Source organism: Coptis chinensis, chromosome 7 (genome assembly GCF_015680905.1).
Source record: "Coptis chinensis isolate HL-2020 chromosome 7, ASM1568090v1, whole genome shotgun sequence".
NCBI classification, from domain to species: domain Eukaryota; kingdom Viridiplantae; phylum Streptophyta; class Magnoliopsida; order Ranunculales; family Ranunculaceae; genus Coptis; species Coptis chinensis.
In genome coordinates this window covers 42,069,728-42,088,845 of record NC_141462.1, presented here as the reverse complement: position 1 = coordinate 42,088,845, position 19,118 = coordinate 42,069,728, and the positions used below count along the sequence as shown (strand labels likewise).

Sequence of the window (19,118 nt, the reverse complement as noted above, 5' to 3'; positions counted from 1 at the left end):
ACGAGATACAATAGAATCGAGAAATTTTCTTTAGCTTTGATCTTCTCCATGCTGAAATTGAAACCTTATTTCGACACTCACTCTGTAGTTGTGGTGAAAAACTTGCCACTTAAACAGGCCTTGTAGGCTAACAAATCAAGAAAAATGTTGAAATGGGTCGTGATGTTGAGTTTTTATGACATTGAATACCATATCCGGACTACAGAGAAGGCACAAGCTATGGCAGAATTCCTTTCAGAGTTTCCTGTCAAGGACTGATCAGCTCTCAAATGTGTGTTTTATTACCCATATATTGCTGTATTATATTACAGTCTTTCTTACACTTAACGAAAAAACAACTCATAGCTTTTACTGCCTTTTTCAGGTTAAAGAGTATTTCAGACCACTTATCATAAAAGTTGCGTCTTAGCACCAAAAGAAGCCTTAATCACACTTATTATGAAGACCAGAAGCTGCTATGGAAAAGTGCTAAAAAAGTCAAAGTCAATGGTCAAAGTCAAAGGTCAAAGCCCTTAAATCAGAAGACCAGAGATAGAGGTCATTGTCTCTAAATATGACATTCTCCCAAAACCTACCTTGGTCATAAAGAGACCAAAATGCAAAAGTAAAAGTGAAGTGTGAGGTGCCTAATTTATAATGGAGAAGGGCAAATCTGTAAAAGGCAAAAGTAGGGGTATATAATAAAAAGTAAGGAAGAGAGAAACCATCCATTATCTTAGGATCCAAACCATTTGGTTTGTTTAATTTCTTGTCTAGTTTTTCAATTTATGTTTTTACTTTATTGTTGTTTTATTTCCTTTCAATCAACTTGTTATTTACTTGTTCTTATTTCAATCTTCCTTTCATCTTGTTGTTCTTATTTCAAGTTTGTTTCAATCTTCCTTCCATGTTTTCAAGTCATTTCCATACCAACAATCAAAGCTTTCAAGTTTTTATTAGCTTAGAACCATTCTAATCCATACAAGAGTCTACCTTTTTTCTTCACATTTCCCTCACTCAAACTCCAAACAATTTAGGATGAACCTCACTTCTAAAGACAAACTTTTTGAAGTTACTACCACTATCTAAAAGCTTCAAACCCTACTTGGGGGGAGAGATGATTATGGAGCAGGAAGGCAACTCCAGCCATGACCCTTTGGACCCTTGGGACATGAGGAATGGATGGAGGGTTTTTGCAGATGGGTCCGCTATTAATACAAGGAATGGAATTGGAGTGGTATTGGTCACGCCAGAGAACACTCGTCTAGAGTTGTCGATGAAGCTGGGGTTCACGACTTCGAACAATGAGTTAGAGTACGAAGCAGTGATAGTAGGGTTTGAGTTAGCCAAGGATCTGGGTGTGAGTGAACTGACAGTTTATTCTGATTCTAACTTGGTGATATGTTAGGAGAATGGAGGGCTTGCGGCCCGTTGCCCTATGATGGCGAGTGATAATTGTAAAAAGATAGTTTTACTACTGAATAAAGCAATTAAACTCTAAACGAAAGTAAAACTATAAACTGTGACTTATACTAGACTTATCAAAGATATTTGTTTTCTACTCTCGAATCTATTGAAGTAGAGTTGGAATAGAAGATTCGTTCCATTCCTAGTTCTTTAGCATTCATGTTTCCTACGACTATCAATCCTACCAAAGTCAATGAGAGAATTACAAATTATACTACGATGCAAATTTAACTTGAATGATATGAATAACTCAACTACGGAATGCTACGGAATACTAAGGTTTGAATCTAGAATAAGAATTAGGGGGGAATTGAATCCACCTTGAATCCAACTTAAGAGACTAGCATAGATGGTTGTAATCCAATCCTTATGTTCTCACAGTAAGAATTGGTCATTCTAATCCCTAATAATACATGACATTTCTACCAATTCATAACTAGCATGTGAGGAAGTCCACCCATTCTCATGGCGAATCAACTTCCTTCTAGAGTGGAATAGACTCTTATAACGTTTCTATGCTACACAATCAAGTTTTCACCAAGGCTTCATCAAACCCCTCTAATGGAGGTTTAGCCTCGATTCATCAAATTATCATTTTCAACTGAAATTGAATAAGACATAATATAAAAATTCTACCTTTATTGAATTTAACTAAACAATAATTGAAATCTAAATTAACAACTAAGAATTGAATAACAACTAATAACTAAATTTAGATCTAAGTAATTCAATAAATAACAAAATTGAATTTAACAAGAACGAACTATTTTATTTCTCTAATCAATGATAAACAATGATTCAAATACTTAATCTAAAACAAAGAATGAAAACTAATTAATAAACTAATTAAAATCTCAAAACTAGATCTAGAACTAAGGTTTAATGGCTACTCTAATGGCTGCCTTCTAACCTAAGCTAATTCCCCTTAAGAGCTAAGTCTTGTGTGTGGAAATGGAGGAGACAAGATCCATATTTTCGTGCATGGGCTGAGGGTCCATGTTTTGGGTCGGAAAATCGAGCCCAAAGCCCAATTTCTTCAGTCCACAGGGCCCTTTTCAGCTAGCTTCGACTTGAACAGACTTTTCGTCCACTTCTTTCTTTTTATTGGGTCTAGGTTTGGACCATTGGAAAGATCTTTCCGAGCCGGTCGTTTTGACATAAGGTGCGCCAAATTCTGAGGCATGAGTTTAAAGATAAGATCTTCGGAAGTTCTGCTGACTTTTGTGTGCTGTTTTTGCCCGTCTTGGCCTTTAATCCCATAACAACCAACCAACCCTTTGCTCCTTTATATCGCCAAAGTGGCACATTTCTGCACATAATTGAGTTCCATGCCTGAAATACATAAAAGCACGTAATTAGAATAGGTGACCAAAAATGGAGTTCTATCTACTCTCGTTTCGCTGAGTGCGATTGCATTGACCATATGCAACAAGGCCTTAAACCACTAGGAATTCCCTAGTGGACGAGTTATAGCCTCGTGAGAGTTTTCCAGTGAAGGTACTCACAAACTTCATCTATAATACAACGACTCAAAAATAAAACTATTGTTTCCTTATCTATGTCTCAATTATCTATACATCTCACTAGCAATGAATACATAATAATCAAGTTGAAACCTAAGCTAATATATGCATAATAATCAATCATCTAAGAATAAACATATATATATAATGAGTAATACTATGAGATGAACTGGCAGGTCCATTTCTGAAAACTTGGAATAGCGTCCTTAAGTAGGTCCTCACATAAATGTCAAGACAAAAACCACTATGATTTTTCCGCTCAAGTTTCGCTACTCCAGTGTGCAGTGGGCACACTTTACCTTACAATCTCAATGACACACAAAGAAGCCGGAGTCGATCAAACACATCTGCCACTTACTATCACACTAACCTATTTCTAATTGAGTTAGAGGTCTTTATTAGGTGTTGTGGGGATTAGGAGATGGTTTAAGAAGGAAGGAAATGGATATTCAAAGAGGACAAGTCTGAGATAATAGAGTCTTTATATTATGTAACTAGAGAACCCTATTCTTTATTTTCGCTTCTACACTTTGTTTCCATCTTTAGCCATATTTTTTTTTTCTTTTTCTTTGGCTTTTGACTACTTGATTCTATTTTCGGAGTTCTAACTCTTTATTTCCTTTTATTTTTTTTATTTGGATGGAAACTTACTTTTGAAGCGACTAACGAATTCTTGATTTCAAAAGTTCTTCTTTTTTCTATTCTTCATCTCTATTCTCAGACTTATTCAAAGAAATGGGTAGGTTGATTTTTTATTTTGTTTTTTATTTTTTTGTAACAGGGTAAAGGATTTGTTGTTTGTGAAAGGCTCAAGAAAGGATCAAGAAAGGCTTAGAGGGGCAACTAGCGGAAAATAATTCATAGGTTTGAATTTCTGGCTATATCGATCCAAAGAGGGCCTAAATTCTCGCTTAGGATATGGTATAGTAATCAAGCAAGTGGACTTGTGATTTCTCTATCCAGATTTTACTTCTCCCTTGTGTCATTTCTCAAATGTTCACTTATGGCTTTAGGCTATATTCTCACAGGATTTGTAGAATAGGTACTCTAGCCTAGATTTCAGAAACTTACTGCCAACAATCATAGATACTCATGTAACATATTTATAGATAGATACAAGGATTATTACATACATATTAGCCTAAGTTTCTAAAAGATATTCTAATGCAAAAGCTACGTGAGACTTCTAGATTATTAAGAGCATAGAGAAAGAAGACAATACCAATATTCCTAAGTGTATAGCATACTTTTTATTTATATTTTTTAAAAAAATTTGAATTTTTTTAACTAGAAAACAAGTGCATATTATACATATCTATATCCTAACAGATGCCTTAATTACACGTGTTTCTATGCTCCCCAAACAAGAAGCATGCTTTGTCCTCAAAGTATTTAAATAACTAGGGTAGAGAAATACCATTGAAAAGCATGAAATTCTAGAGCATCTACAAAATAAGGTTAAACATACTAATATAGAAAAGAAAAACTGACGCAACTCTATAAGAGTTCCACCCGTTATGGGGTTAATGAGAAACAAATTGCTTAGGACATAAGCAGACACTAACTGAAATAAAAACTAACCTTAACTCCCGTTTAATCATTTTCCTCCTCATCCTTAATGAAGAAATGAGGTTCCTTCGCATCCTGCCACGCCATGGTAATTTGCCAAGCTTCACGCCACTTGTCGTCTACTATAGCTAACCTGTCAAGCGCCACTTGGTCGGATGGGGTGTAAGGCGCAAACTGATGAGGTTGTATCCTCCACCTTTGCCAAGTCATTGCACGGAATGATCGAATAATACAATTGGTGGGTCTCACAATGTCGACCCCAACCCAATCCGTGAAACGGGCACAAAAAACAAGGAAGAAACATAGCATTATACGGCAAATTAAAACATGCATAATAAGGTACTCATGCCTTTTGCCATGGGCTCGGGTCTGGGGAATATCATAGGTGTATGTCCCCCAGCTAAAACAAGGAAAATATCACAAGTTTCATCATTCACAGAAAAATAATGCCATTCCCCTCTAATGTTTAACATAATCCAAAACATAATAGTGCCCATGTTCATAGACAGGCTACTAAGGGCGACGTTATAATCCCCTTGGTCCTCTATCCTAAAGATTCCTGCCCCGTAATGCTCATGCAAATCATCATAGTTATACATGTACATATTATCTACCAAATAGGCCCATGAGTCTTGTATTTCGGATGGCATAGCAAGTCTAAGCACAAAGGCTATCAAGAACCTGAAAATTTCCATTGGTTCATCCCCGATGGTGATGGAGAACACTTGTTCTCCATCTGGTCTATCAAATAACTTACAATTATCATAAAAATAAGATGTAAGTGTGGGAGAATAAAGTTCATCAGGACTTACCAATAGTGACTCCCATCCTGCTAGAATGATCACTTCGTGAAACCACGCACCATAGGTGTCACTTTGGAATAAGTCTTCAAAAGACTGTTCCGGTATGATACGAGGGGAAGTCATCCCCAATAAACTTGCTGGAATAGCTGCGAAGGATCCTGGAACAACCCACAAAAAATTGGAGTTTTTCTTGCCCACAGGGTTTTGGGCGTTGATAACCCGTAAAAACTCAATTAGATTACTCTAACCTTATTCTTACGGTATCGATATTTTATTTCCTACTCTCACATATAGATTCATGCAATATATATAGAGTCAGGATTCGTTCCACTCTTAACTCTCAAGACTTAAACAAATTCAATTGAACAAACACAAAAAACAATGGTGAGAGTAATGTGTTATGTGAAATTTCTATTCTACGATTATACTACAGATTCAATTTATACTAACAAGATACGATAATTCAACTACAGAAATACTACGTTGATTCTATGATAAGGAATTAGGGGGGATTTGATTCCACCTTAACTCAACTTAACTTGCTAAGGACGAATCATCGTAATCCGAATTGAACTGCTTCGCAGAACAATTGGTTCTTCCTAATCCCTAATTACACATGGCATTTCTACCAATTATAACTAGCATGTGAACGATTAAACCCATTCTCATGGTGACTAATCATTTCTAGAGTGGAAAAGAATTACGACTATTCTACGCTAACACAAATCAAGCTTTCATCAAGGCTTCGCAACCCCCTCTAATGGAGGTTTAGCCGAGAATCATTCCGCAATTATTTCCATATGAATCTAAACTAAACATAATATCAAGATTCCAACTTTACTAATTTAACAAATAATAATTGAAACCTAATTAATAATTAAGAAATGATATTAACAAGAATTTAAACTAGATCTATAAATGTAATGACAAAAAACGAATTGAATAATAATAAACTATTTTATTAATCTAATTAAATGAATAACAATAATGTAATACTGAAATTGAACAAGAATTAACTAATGAATTAATGTAAAACTAAATCTAGATCTAAATTATTCTAATCTAACCCTAGCTACCATTACAAGGAACTAGTTTTCTAAATAAAACTAGATAACTTAAGAACTAAGCTTTTCTTTGTTTTTATATGTTTCAGATCCAAAATCGTGCATGGGCTTAGAGCCATGTTTTGGGCCAGAGAATCAGGCCCAAAACCCAATTCTTTCAGTCCAAAAAGGCCTCTTCAGCTAGAGTTGGCTTTGACAAACTTTTCGTCCACTTCTACTCCTCTGCTTGGATCAAGGCTTAGATCATTGGAAAGCTCTTTCCGAGCCGGTTGTTTTGACGTAAGGTAGGCCCAATTCCGAGGTCTAAGTCCAAAGATATGGTCTTTGGAAGTTCTGTTGACTTTGTGCACTGTTTCTGCCCGCGTGGACTTTGACTTTTCATCTTTTGACCGGGCTTTACAGAGGCTTTGTCTTCTTGAAAATTGGCCTTTAATCACAGAACTCCTTAGCAACCAACCTTTGCTCCTTTATCTCACTAAAGTGGCACATTTATGCACATAATGGACTTTGAAGCCTGAAATGCATAAAAACACGTAATCAGTATTAACTCTTACTTATTATTCACATAACTAGTCTAAAAGTACGATTGTTAAGGGGTTAAAACTACAGTTTTGGGCTCTTATCAGGCGCGAGATGCGATCTACCTATGCCTGGATAGGGCGCGGGGTGCGCCTTGGTGATTTTCGAGTTCCAAAGACTTGGCTTGAGTCGTCACGCCACTTTGTGCTCGGATGGGGGCACCTCGCCTTCGGGATGAAAGCTAGAATTCCAGTGGTGTAGGCGCAGGTCTAGCTTAGCTCAGGGCTTGGTAGGGCGCAAGTCGCGCTCTGGTGGAATTCTGTCAGAAGGTGCCTAGGGCGCAGGTCGGGCTCCGAGGTGCTGATGGTGCTAAAATGGATAAAAAGATGGGAATCGTGGGAGTGAAAGGTGAGAGATGAAAGTGAGGTGTAGTGTGGGTTGTGAGTGTAGAATAAATGAAGTTTTTATAGGTTATAAGTTGATAAAACGAATCGGGAAGTTACCAAAAAGTTTTAAGGCAATTTGGCGGAAACAATAAATTTCCAAACCCGAAAACGGAAACAACCCATATTCTCTATTCCAAAACAAACCTAATACCTTTTAGGTTGAATTTAGGATAGATACTACCTAATTCATCGAGATTTCATCCTATCACAATATCTATTTGTAGTGATGCCCATATCGGCAATATTCTCAACCCCCACTCCAACACAAATTCTAAACCGGAGGATCATATAAAAAATTATGCTAAAATACATAATACCACCCCTAAACAATTCGGGAAGGTGGGATTAATGATAAAAACAATGCACAATTTAAAAAAAACGGATTATATTAAAACGGAAATTCAAACAACATTTAACAACCAAATTCAAAATTAAATACTGAATACATAAATTAACATCCTATCTAAAATAAAAAGCAAATACAAAATAACATCAACTCATAATATTCCTAAACCACTAGCTGCTGATAGTGGAAGGGACATGGGAAGGTGATGTCTCCCCGAAGCTCCTCGATGGGCGAGAGCATCATCTACCCGCAGCGACGACGCTCGTGCCTCACAGAGTGCTCCTCAGAAGAAGCACCCCCCTGGGGTGGAAAGCGTGCAAGCATATCGTCTCGGAACTCCATCTCTGCCCTCGTCTATTCCCACCGCTCATCCTCGCGCTGGGCATGAGTCTCAAAGTTATGATGTATGGTAGCCTACCGAGTTCGGATGTCTTCACAAATAGTATTGAGAGAACGCATGCCACGATGAATCACAGCCATGCGTTCTGCATCCGACCTACACCTCTGCAAGGCATCGGCATCAAAACATGCCGTGTCCTCCTCGTCCTCCGAGTCATCCTCCTCGACTACCCTCTCTTCAGGCAACCTCTAAACTCTCTGGATACACTTCGTATAAATATGAGGATTTCGGTGCTCCTTCAAGCAAATCCTATCAGAAGTCGAGTCGCTCTCAAGGTCATCATGATATCGGTTATCAAAACAGGGAGAGGTGCAATACTTTTCCCAACTCCCCTAATCATGTTACCCAAAAACCCCAAAATACAGAACTCGTACTTCTACTCTTGGAGTATCCATAAAATGTGAACGCAGTTCAGCCCGATATCACTGACTTTCTCCTTCCCCATAACATTCCTACCAATCTACTGAGCTACAACCAGCTGGTTGGTTTTGAGAGACGACTGGCGAACACAATGCGAGCTCGTATTGTAGTTCCCTTCCATAACAGTTGTGTTCATTAAAGACTCGCCCCAGTAAATTGGGAATCCTGTAGTGTGGCATCGAGATGGTGTTTAGGCGGAATGCCTAAAATCTCAGCTAACAACTAAGTAGATACTTCTCTCCTCCGCCCAGCCACCTTAACAAACATCCTATTTCCATCTAACTCCCTCGTCCTATAAAACTGTCGGACCAAATCTTCATGGTAAAAATCCTCTGTCAAGTACCACAAACCACTCCAATCTCTCCTAACCATTTCGTCACCATAAAATGGCGCGAAGTGGTCGGCAGTAAACGCGTGCTCTGGCAAAATCCGACGTCTTTGAGCCATTTTAAGATTTAGGACGATGTGGGGGTTCAACTTGAATGTGGGATGGAGTTTAAGACTCCCTCACTAACAAAACAGTGGTGGTAGCGCGTGGGTGGGCGCGGCAGTTCACAATTCTTGAATTTTTGGTGGTTTAAATTTAAATTGGTGGGGATGGTGGTGGGTGTAGTTTGGAGAAGATTTGGGGTGTATTTAACTAATTGGTGTGGGTGTAATTAGTTTTTTTTTTTTTTATTATTATTATTTTAGGTTAGGTTTTGAAGCTTTGTTGTTTGTTAATGGAGGTTTGGAGAATGAAACGCGACTGTTGTTTGAAGAAGGAGACGCACGTGCGTGGCACGTGTGTACGAGATTGGGCCTAAGCCCAATTCGATTTTTCAAAATTTGTCAGTTTTTTAACCCAACTTCAAACTAAAATTTCTGCTTTGTTACCGGTCCGATTTTTGCAAATGAGATATGGAAATGATCAGGAGAGAATTTCCAATCCAATGAACCATAAAACACTTTATTCCGACTGTGGATGACATATAAGAAGATGAAAAATGTCTCGGAGTGTGTGCATGACGTAAGTTATGCGAATGAATGAACTCTAATTTCCTAGATAATGTCAACCCGAATCGGAATACAATTAAACGGCATAAACAACACAACTGGGAAGTTGAACAATCTAGTACAGAAACGAACACCCCACCCCCAAACAAATTTTTGGCAACGAAGTTTAGAAAATTTGTTTTAAAAGCGGGTCTTTTAAAGTCAGATTCCCGAGACTTCCTAAATTACTATTTTTATGATTTTAACAATTTTTATTTTTATGAATAAGATTTAATATAAGAAAAAAAAATAAAGCAATAAATGCATAATTCATACCATAGAAGAACATGACTCAAAATCTGAGAAAACATGCAAGAGTGGAAAACGTGAATTATGTTAAACGTGGACTTAGGATCCGGTACTTACAGCCACACACTCCATAAGGAGGGCCCGGTTACTTGAGTGGTGCACTTACCAATATATGGAAATGAAAGGAAGTACACCAATGAAAAAGGTCAGTCCTCATAGACAGGGTCCTGTAAAAGGACTTCCTCTACATCAGGGGACAATAACTTGTGAAAATGTTTCAATCGTTGGCCATTGACTTAAAAGGTATTGTTGTCCTTGGGATTTACCAAGGTGATTGCCCCATGAGGGGTGACTTCAGTAACCAGAAAAGGACCAAACCAACGGGTTTTTAATTTCCCTGGAAAAATATGTAGACGGGAGTTGTAAAGCAAGTCTTTTTGACCTACCACAAACTCTTTGTGCAAGATTTGCTTATCATGAACACGTTTCATGTTAGCTTTATAATCTTTCGCGAGATCATAAGAATCGCTACGGATTTCTTCAAGCTCATTCAATTGCAACTTGCACTTGACACCCGCCTCATCGACATTGAAGTTAAAGCTTTTTATAGCCCACATAGCACGGTGCTCTAATTTAACAGGCAAATGACAAGGTTTTCCAAATACAAGTCTAAAGGGAGACATACCTATAGGAGTTTTGAAAGCCGTCCTATATGCCCATAAGGCATCAGATAGACGCTTTGACCAGTCTTTCCTATCATGATTTATAATTGTTTCTAATATCTTTTTGATTTCCCTATTAGAAACTTCTACTTGTCCACTAGTTTGTGGATGATACGGAGTTGCTACTTTATGTGTAACTCCATACTTTTTCACTAGAGATGCAACAAATCTGTTGCAAAAATGTGTTCCACCATCACTAATGATGGCTTTGGGAATGCCAAATTGACAGAAAATATATTCTTTAACAAAAAACACAACTGTCTTATGGTCATTGCTACAGCAAGCCATGGCCTCTATCTATTTAGACACGTAGTCCACGACGACTAGAATATAAATGAAACCATGGGAAACTGGAAAGGGACCCATGAAATCAATGCCCCATACGTCAAAAATTTCTACCACCAATATTGGATTCAATGGCATCATATTACGCTTTGTGATTCGCCCAAGTTGTTGGCAACGAATGCACGTCTTGCAATGTACTTGGGCATCTTTAAAGATAGTGGGCCAATAAAACCCACATTAAAGAATTTTAGCAGCTATTTTCATACCACTAAAATGGCCACCACACTCTTTGTCATGGCAGAATGAGAGAACCTCATTATATTCCCATTGGGGAATACAACGACGAATGATCTGATCCGCACAATACTTGAAAAGGTAGAGCTCATCCCAGTAATATAACTTAACTTTGGCCAAGAACTTCCTTTGTTCATGTCTTGACCAATCATAAGGAATAACATCAAATGCTAAATAATTCACAATGTCAGCATACCAGGGTGCATAAAATATAGCATACAGATGCTCATCCGGAAAAGAGTCCGGTATGGAGTCAGAATCACTACCATCGTCGTTTGTAAGTCTAGATAAGTGGTCGGCAACTACGTTTTCGACCCCTCGTTTGTCCTTCATTTCTAATATGAATTCTTGCAGGAGAAGAATCCATCGGATCAATCTCTGCTTAGCTTCCTTCTTAGCGAGAAGGTACCTAAGGGCTGCATGGTCCTTGTAAACTAGAGTCTTAGAACCAACTAAATAAGGACGAAACTTATCTAAAGCATAAACGACTGCTAAGAATTCTTTTTCAATAGTTGTATAATTCCTTTGAGCATCGTTTAGAGTTTTACTAGCATAATAAATAACAGTGGATTTATTATCTAGTTTCCCGTCCCAAGACAAAGACCAACCGCGATAATCACTAGCATCACACATGAGTGTGAAATGTTTAGACCAATCGGGAGGCTGTATAATGGGTGCGGAAGTTAAGGCGGCTTTCAAAGTTTCAAAAGCCTATTTACAATTAAAATTAAAATCAAAGATGGCCTCCTTTAAAAGTAGATTAGTTAAGGGTCTAGCTATTTTTGAAAAATCTTTGATAAAACGCCTATAAAATCCTGCATGGCCTAGAAAGGCTCTAATATCACGGACAGTCCATGGTATAAATAAAATTGCTATCTTATCTAGTTTGGCCTTATCTACTTCGATGCCATCACTAGATACGATGTGACCTAGTACTGTCTTTTTTCACCATGAAGTGACATTTTTCCCAATTTAAAACGAGACTCTTCTCTTCACATTGTGTTAAAACTTTAGACAGGTTAGACAGGCATTCAGTGAAAGAGTCTCCATAGATCGAAAAATCATCCATGACCACTTCCATGAAACGCTCTACCATGTCACTAAATATATGAAGCATACACCGCTGGAAGGTACCAGGAGCATTACAAAGGCCAAAAGGCATTTGTTTATATGCGTATGTTCCAAAAGGACATGTGAAGGTAGTCTTTTCTTGGTCATCAATATCAATAATAATTTGGAAATAGCCAGAGTAGCCATCGAAAAAATAATAAAAAGCATGACTAGCTAGACGTTCAAGCATCTGATCTATAAAGGGTAAAGGAAAATGATCATTTTGTGTCATAGCATTTAACCGTCTGTAATCAATACAGATCCTCCATTTCATAGGGCCATGCGTGGCAACATATTCACCCTTGGCGTTACGTACCATGGTAATCCCTGATTTCTTTGGAACTATATGAATGGGACTTACCCATTCGCTATCAGAGATTGGGTATATTATACCCACATCGAGTAACCGTAAGACCTCTTCCCTGACCACTTCTTTCATGGCAGGGTTTAAACGACGCTGAGGTTCACAGGAACTTTTTGCGTTATCCTCTAAATGGATACGATGAGTGCACACATTAGGGTCAATTCCTTTAATGTCGGCTAGGGACCAACCAATCGCAGAACGATGTTCCCTAATCACCCTAATCAACTGTGTCTCTTCCTCCTTAGATAATAGAGAAGATATAATTACCGGATAACTACCATCCGGATCAAGTTGAATATACTTTAACTCAGGAGGAAGAGGTTTAAGCACCTGGGTGGGAGGAATATCGATAAATGCTTCTGGAGGGTCCTCATCTTGAGTAATGAATACTTGCTTAGGCAGCAGGTCTTCAAACTCTGTATATGGAGCAACCGAAGGGTCTACAATTTGTGTAGACTCGAAGATGGTGTTGACTTCCTCTATGTAGGAGTCATCGACAAAATTTGAACTTCCAAAAGAAAGGAATTTATGCATATGGCTTTCTGGAAACGTGTTATTAAAGTAATCTTGAGCTAAGCTCTCGATTATGTTAATCTTTCCATCTATAGATGAATCTGGTAACTATTTCATCATTTTAAAAACATTTACCTCAACCGAAAGATGGCCAAAAGACAAAGACATCGACCCATCGCGGTAGTTTATAAGTGCGTTGGCAGTTGCCAAGAAGAGACGCCCTAAAATAATTGGAACAGAGTCGTTAGCGACTTCTGTATTGAGAATAACAAAATCAACAGGATAGTAGAAATCTTGGACCTTAACAAGCACATTTTCAACCACACCCTTAGGGTACTTAATTGATCGATTCGCTAATTGCAACGTCATTTTAGTAGGTTGCATCTCTTGTAGACCTATTTGTTTGTATAGATAATACGGGAGTAAGTTAACACTCGCCCCCAAGTCTAGTAAAGAAGTCGTCGTGTGGGAATCTCCTAAGGTGTATTGTACAGTAGGACAACCAGGGTCCTAGTACTTAATGATTCCATTGTGTTTCGTTAAAGTTGGAAATTGTTCAGTTAAAAAGGCGTCTTTAGGAATATTTGTCTTACGCCTTTTAGTGCACAACTCTTTGAGAAACTTAGCATGGTGAGGTAATTTTTTAATTGCGTCTAGAAAAGGTAAGTTTATCGTTAGATTTTTAAAAACTTCTCTAATCTCGTCAAAGTTTGTATCCCTATTTAACATAGCTGATTTCTGGGGAAACGGTGGTTTCTCTCTATATTTAGCGTATGGATCAACTAGATGTCTAACCTTTGCTTTCTGTTTCTTAGGTTGTGGTTTAACTAGTACCTCTATAGGGGTACGCTCTTCAGGTTTCTATTACGGTATCTAGTACAATCTCCGGTGTAGGGACAACTGGTGGGGTAAGTATAGGCATAGTTACTGTGTTATTAACCACTCTCCTAGAACGGAGAGTGGAGATGGCATTTAGCTCACCTATGTTTTTATTTTCCGTATTAGTATTACCATTTACCTCCAAGGCTGTGTTTGTTGTTTTAGGATTAGCTATCGCTTGTCCTGGAAACACACCTTTGGGTTGCATTTTCTCTTAAGCTAACTGCTGTAAGGAAAGTTGGATGGCTTGTAAAATATATTGTTAAGATTACATAAAGGTATCAAAACGATCCAGTTCTGGAAGAGTGTTAGCTATAGGTTGTGTGACAGGAACTATGTCACGTTGATTATTAATGGGTGGGTTCTGATAGTTATTATTTACTAGAACGATACCTCTATTAGCATTATAATTATTACTGTTATAATTATTATAATTACCCTGACCTTGTGTTTGACCTTGTCGTTGTTGCGCTTGGTTGTTATAATTATTATAATTACCCTGACCTTGTCCTTGTCGTGGTGGAGCTTGGTTATAATTGTTTGATTGCCTAACATTTTGATTATTAAACACTGGAGGTGTTACTTGTTGATTATTTCTCCAACTGAAGTTGGGATGTTGTCTCTAAGGGGCGTTAGGAATAGGAAAACTATTAATCGAGCAAACATTATCTTGTTGTGACTGTTGTTGTTCATAGGCGAGAGGACAATAGGAGTCAGGATGCTCTGGACTCAAATAGAAATTACATGGATTGGAGTTGACATTCATGACGAGGATAGGCGTTTGTTGAACAGAAATAGCCTCTACCTTTTTAGTTAGAGATTCGATTAAATTTTTAAGTTCTGGATCGGGTTTCATCTCAAATATACCGGCGGCTTTAACTGTTGTTGAAGAACTAGCGGAATGGGAGAAATCGTCACTACCCCACCCAGTTATTATTACACTTAGTTTTATCTTCTAAAAATTTATAAGCCTCTGAGGCTCCCTTACTTAGGAAACTATCCCCATTCATTATGTCAAGCACCTCCTTGTGGTGGTGTAACAGTCCCTTGAAAAAGGCACGAACTAGCGTGTCTTTCGCAAGGTTATGATGTGGACACTATATAAGTAGATTGGTGAAACGATTACAAGCATCTGAAAATGATTCATGAGGATTCTGTCGAAAGAAATGAATCTTGGAAAGCATTTCATCGGTCTTCAGTGGTGGGTTAAAATGTTCCATAAATAGTTGAACAAGTTTAGCCCACGAGTCCACTGAATTTGGCACTTGGGCAGTTAACCAAGACGCCACCTTATCGGCTAAAGTGAAGGGAAATACCCTTAGTTTAATTTGTTCAGCACCAACCGTAGGATGGTGGAATGTAGTAAGTACTTGGTCAATCCTACGCATGTGCTGATAAGGCTTTTCATGGTCTAACCCATGAAAAACGGGTAACAAATTAAATATATTTGAGGGGATTCGGAAATCCCCCACTAGGTCTGATAGAACGATGAAAGATTTAGGGCTATCGTTCAAGGCTTTGTAAAAGTCAGAGAGAGGAGACTCTCTTTCTTCAGCCATTACTTTTGGTGGTGTGTGTGGTATATTAGTTAGAGGTGTAGTCGATGGTATACTAGAAAGGCGTGTTTGTTGACGTTGCCGGTTGATTATGTTAGGGGTTTTTCTTCAGCCTGACCTTAATCTCATGGAAGGCTAAGCCAATCTTAACGAACACAACAACACCAAACAATCCTGATATGCTACTATGAACCTCTAACAGGAGATGCGAGGTGTGGAAGAAAAGAGTACCTGAATGCCTCCTTGCTTCGCTTATAAATAACATCTTGTTTACGTGTACTCAGTGTATATAACAAGTTAGAACACTGAAAACCTTGAAGAAATGGAAGTTTGAAACAAACTTGTGGAAATCGGGCAGATTTAGCAAAGGGCGCAGGTAGCGCTCATAATAGGCCTAAGTAGGGCGCGTGGTGGCTTCAAGCACGAAATGGAGTTCCAGTTTCTTGGCAGGGGCTACCTCAATTTAGCCTTGGTGGGGCGCAGGTAGCGCTCAACCAAAGAGTGGAGTTACAGGCTCTTGGGCGCGGGTCGAGCTCCAATTATGCCTACCCAGGGTGCGGGTCGCGCTTCGTGTAATTTTTCAAGGAAAATTTTTAGTGCTGAAACGGACAACCACAATGAGAATCAAACAAGGGTGGGTGGGTTATGGGACTTTGGAAAATTAACAATTCTAAGGAAAACAATGCTAAATGCAACTAAGATGGCAGCGGCGCCATTTGATAATCGTAAAGAGATAGTTTTACTACTGAATAAAGCGATGAAACTCTAAACGAAAGTAAAACTATAAACTGTGACTTATACTAGACTTATCAAAGATATTTGTTTTCTACTCTCGAATCTATTGAAGTAGAGTTGGAATAGAAGATTCGTTCCACTCTTAGTTCTTTAGCATTTAAGTTTTCTACGACTATCAATCCTACCAAAGTCAATAAGAGAATTACGAATTATACTACGATGCAAATTTAACTTGAATGATATGAATAACTCAACTACGGAATGCTACAGAATACTAAGGTTTGAATCTAGAATAAGAATTAGGGGGGAATTGAATCCACCTCGAATCCAACTTAAGATACTAGCATAGATGGTTGTAATCCAATCCTTATGTTCTCACGATAAGAATTGGTCGTTCTAATCCCTAATTATACATGGCATTTCTACCAATTCATAACTAGCATATGAGGAAGTCCACCCATTCTCATGGCGAATCAACTTCCTTCTAGAGTGGAATAGACTCTTACAACGTTTCTATGCTACACAATCAAGTTTTTACCAAGGCTTCATCAAACCCTCTAATGGAGGTTTAGCCTCGATTCATCAAATTATCATTTCCAATTGAAATTGAATAAGACATAATATAAAAATTCTACCTTTATTGAATTTAACTAAACAATAATTAAAATCTAAATTAACAACTAAGAATTGAATAACAACTAATAACTGAATTTAGATCTAAGTAATTCAATAATTAACAAAATCAAATTTAACAAGAACTAACTATTTTATTTCTCTAATCAATGATAAACAATGATTCAAATACTTAATCTAAAACAAAGAATGAAAACTAATTAATAAACTAATTAAAATCTCAAAACTAGATCTAGAACTAAGGTTTAATGGCTACTCTAATGGCTACCTTCTAACCTAACATAATTCCCCTTAAGAGCTAAGTCTTGTGTGTGGAAATGGAGGAGACCAGATCCACATTTTCGTGCATGGGCTGAGGGTCCATGTTTTGGGCCGGAAAATCGAGCACAAAGCCCAATTTCTTCAGTCCACAGGGCCCTTTTCAGCTGGCTTCAACTTCAATAGGATTTTTGTCCACTTTTACTTCACTGATTGGGTCGAGGTTTAGACCATTGGAAAGATCTTTCCAAGATGGTCGTTTTGACATAAGGTACGCCCGATTCCGAGGCCTGAGTCCAAAGATACGATCTTTGGAAGTTCTGCTGACTTTTGTGTGCTGTTTCTGCCCGTCTTGGCCTTTAATCCTAGAACTTCTTAGCAACCAACCCTTTGCTCCTTTATATCGCCAAAGTAGCACATTTCTGTACATAATTGAGTTCCATGCCTGAAATACATAAAAGCACATAATTAGCATTAACTCTTATTTATTACTCGCATAATTGGTCTAAAAGTATTATTATTAAGGGTTTAAAACTACAGTTTTGGGCTCTTATTAGCGAGGTATTTGGGGGTATTGTAGAAAAGGCTAGCAAGTTCACTAAGATCAGATTTTCTCATCTAGGGCATGGAGAGAATAGACATGCCAATGCGTTAACATATGTCGCAGCAATACTTCTCGGGACCAAAAGCAGATCCATTGATGTCAGGGTGTTGAGAAAGCTAAGTATCTCAGAGTACGAAGGGGTTTGGCTGACCACTGAGGAAAGGCCAGGATGGATGGAACCCATCAAAGATTTCCTATCAGGGATGGAGGTCGAGAACAAGCAAGAGAAGAATAGGATGGAGCAGGTGTCTCAAAGATACACCTTGTTGGATGGTCGGGGACCTATACAGACGAAATGTCAGCGGACCAATGTTGAAATGTTTGGGACCACGACAGGTGCAAGAGGTATTGGGGGAGATTCATGAAGGCAATTATGGGAGCCATTCAGCAGGGAGAACAATGGCTCACCAGTTGTTATCACGGTTGTATTTTTGGCTTCACATGAAGAGAGATGCAACCGAGTAAGCCAAAAAGTGCGAGAAATGCCAAAGAACCCCTTGCATAATTTGTCTAGTCTATAACCATTTTCCATGTGGGTGCTGGATATCATCAGACCTCTACTTATGGCGAGGGGAAAAAGAAGGTTTATGCTTGTCGCGACCGACTATTTTACCTAATGGGTAGAGGGTGTGGCACTGCAACAGGTTAAGGAATAGCAGGTGAGGAAATTCATGTGGGAGAATATCATATATATATTTGGGCTGCCGCATACCATCATCACAGATAATGGGACTCAGTTTATGGGGGGAAAGGTGCAGGTCTTCTTCCAAGCGTTCCGGGTAAAGCAAGGTTTCTTGGCCCCGTATAATCCTGAGGGGAATGGATTGGCAGAGTCCTCGAACAAAACCATAATGGAGAATCTAAAGAAAAAGCTAGAGGAATGGAGGGGTTCCTGGGCAGACGAATTGAATCATGTGCTATGGGTATACCGCACAACTCCACGAGCATCTGCTAGAGAGTCACCATTTGCAATGGCGTATGGAGTGTATGTGGTGATTCCAGTGGAGATAGTGGTGGCAACAACTAGAACCAAGGTTGTAGAAAAGGGAATTAACGAGGCAATATAAGCAAGGGATTTGAACCTTACAGAGGAAAGGAGAGATATAGCTCGCATTATATTGGAAGAGTACCATAGGAAGTTGCAGAGGAAATATGATAAGAGAGTGAAGTCGTGGTAATTCCATGTGGGTGACCGCGTTCTACAATTAGTGACCCCGACCACCAAGAAGGAGAATGATGGAAAATTAGAGCCCAACTGGGAGGGACCCTATACCGTGGTGGAAAAGGGGACTTTGGAACCTATTGGTTACAGACTCTAATGGGAGAGGACATCGCGAGACCATGG

At 38.6% G+C, this 19,118-nt stretch overlaps 1 protein-coding gene across 1 annotated transcript; it reads left to right on the top strand.

Moving 5' to 3' along the window:
* Nucleotides 1-1,102: 1,102 nt before the first annotated feature.
* On the top strand, nt 1,103-18,138 carry LOC147487595 (uncharacterized). Its single transcript, XM_086574073.1, has 2 exons — nt 1,103-1,375; nt 17,710-18,138. Exons 1-2 carry the CDS (start codon nt 1,103-1,105, stop codon nt 18,136-18,138), a joined length of 702 nt encoding a protein of 233 aa, XP_086430199.1.
* Nucleotides 18,139-19,118: the final 980 nt, after the last annotated feature.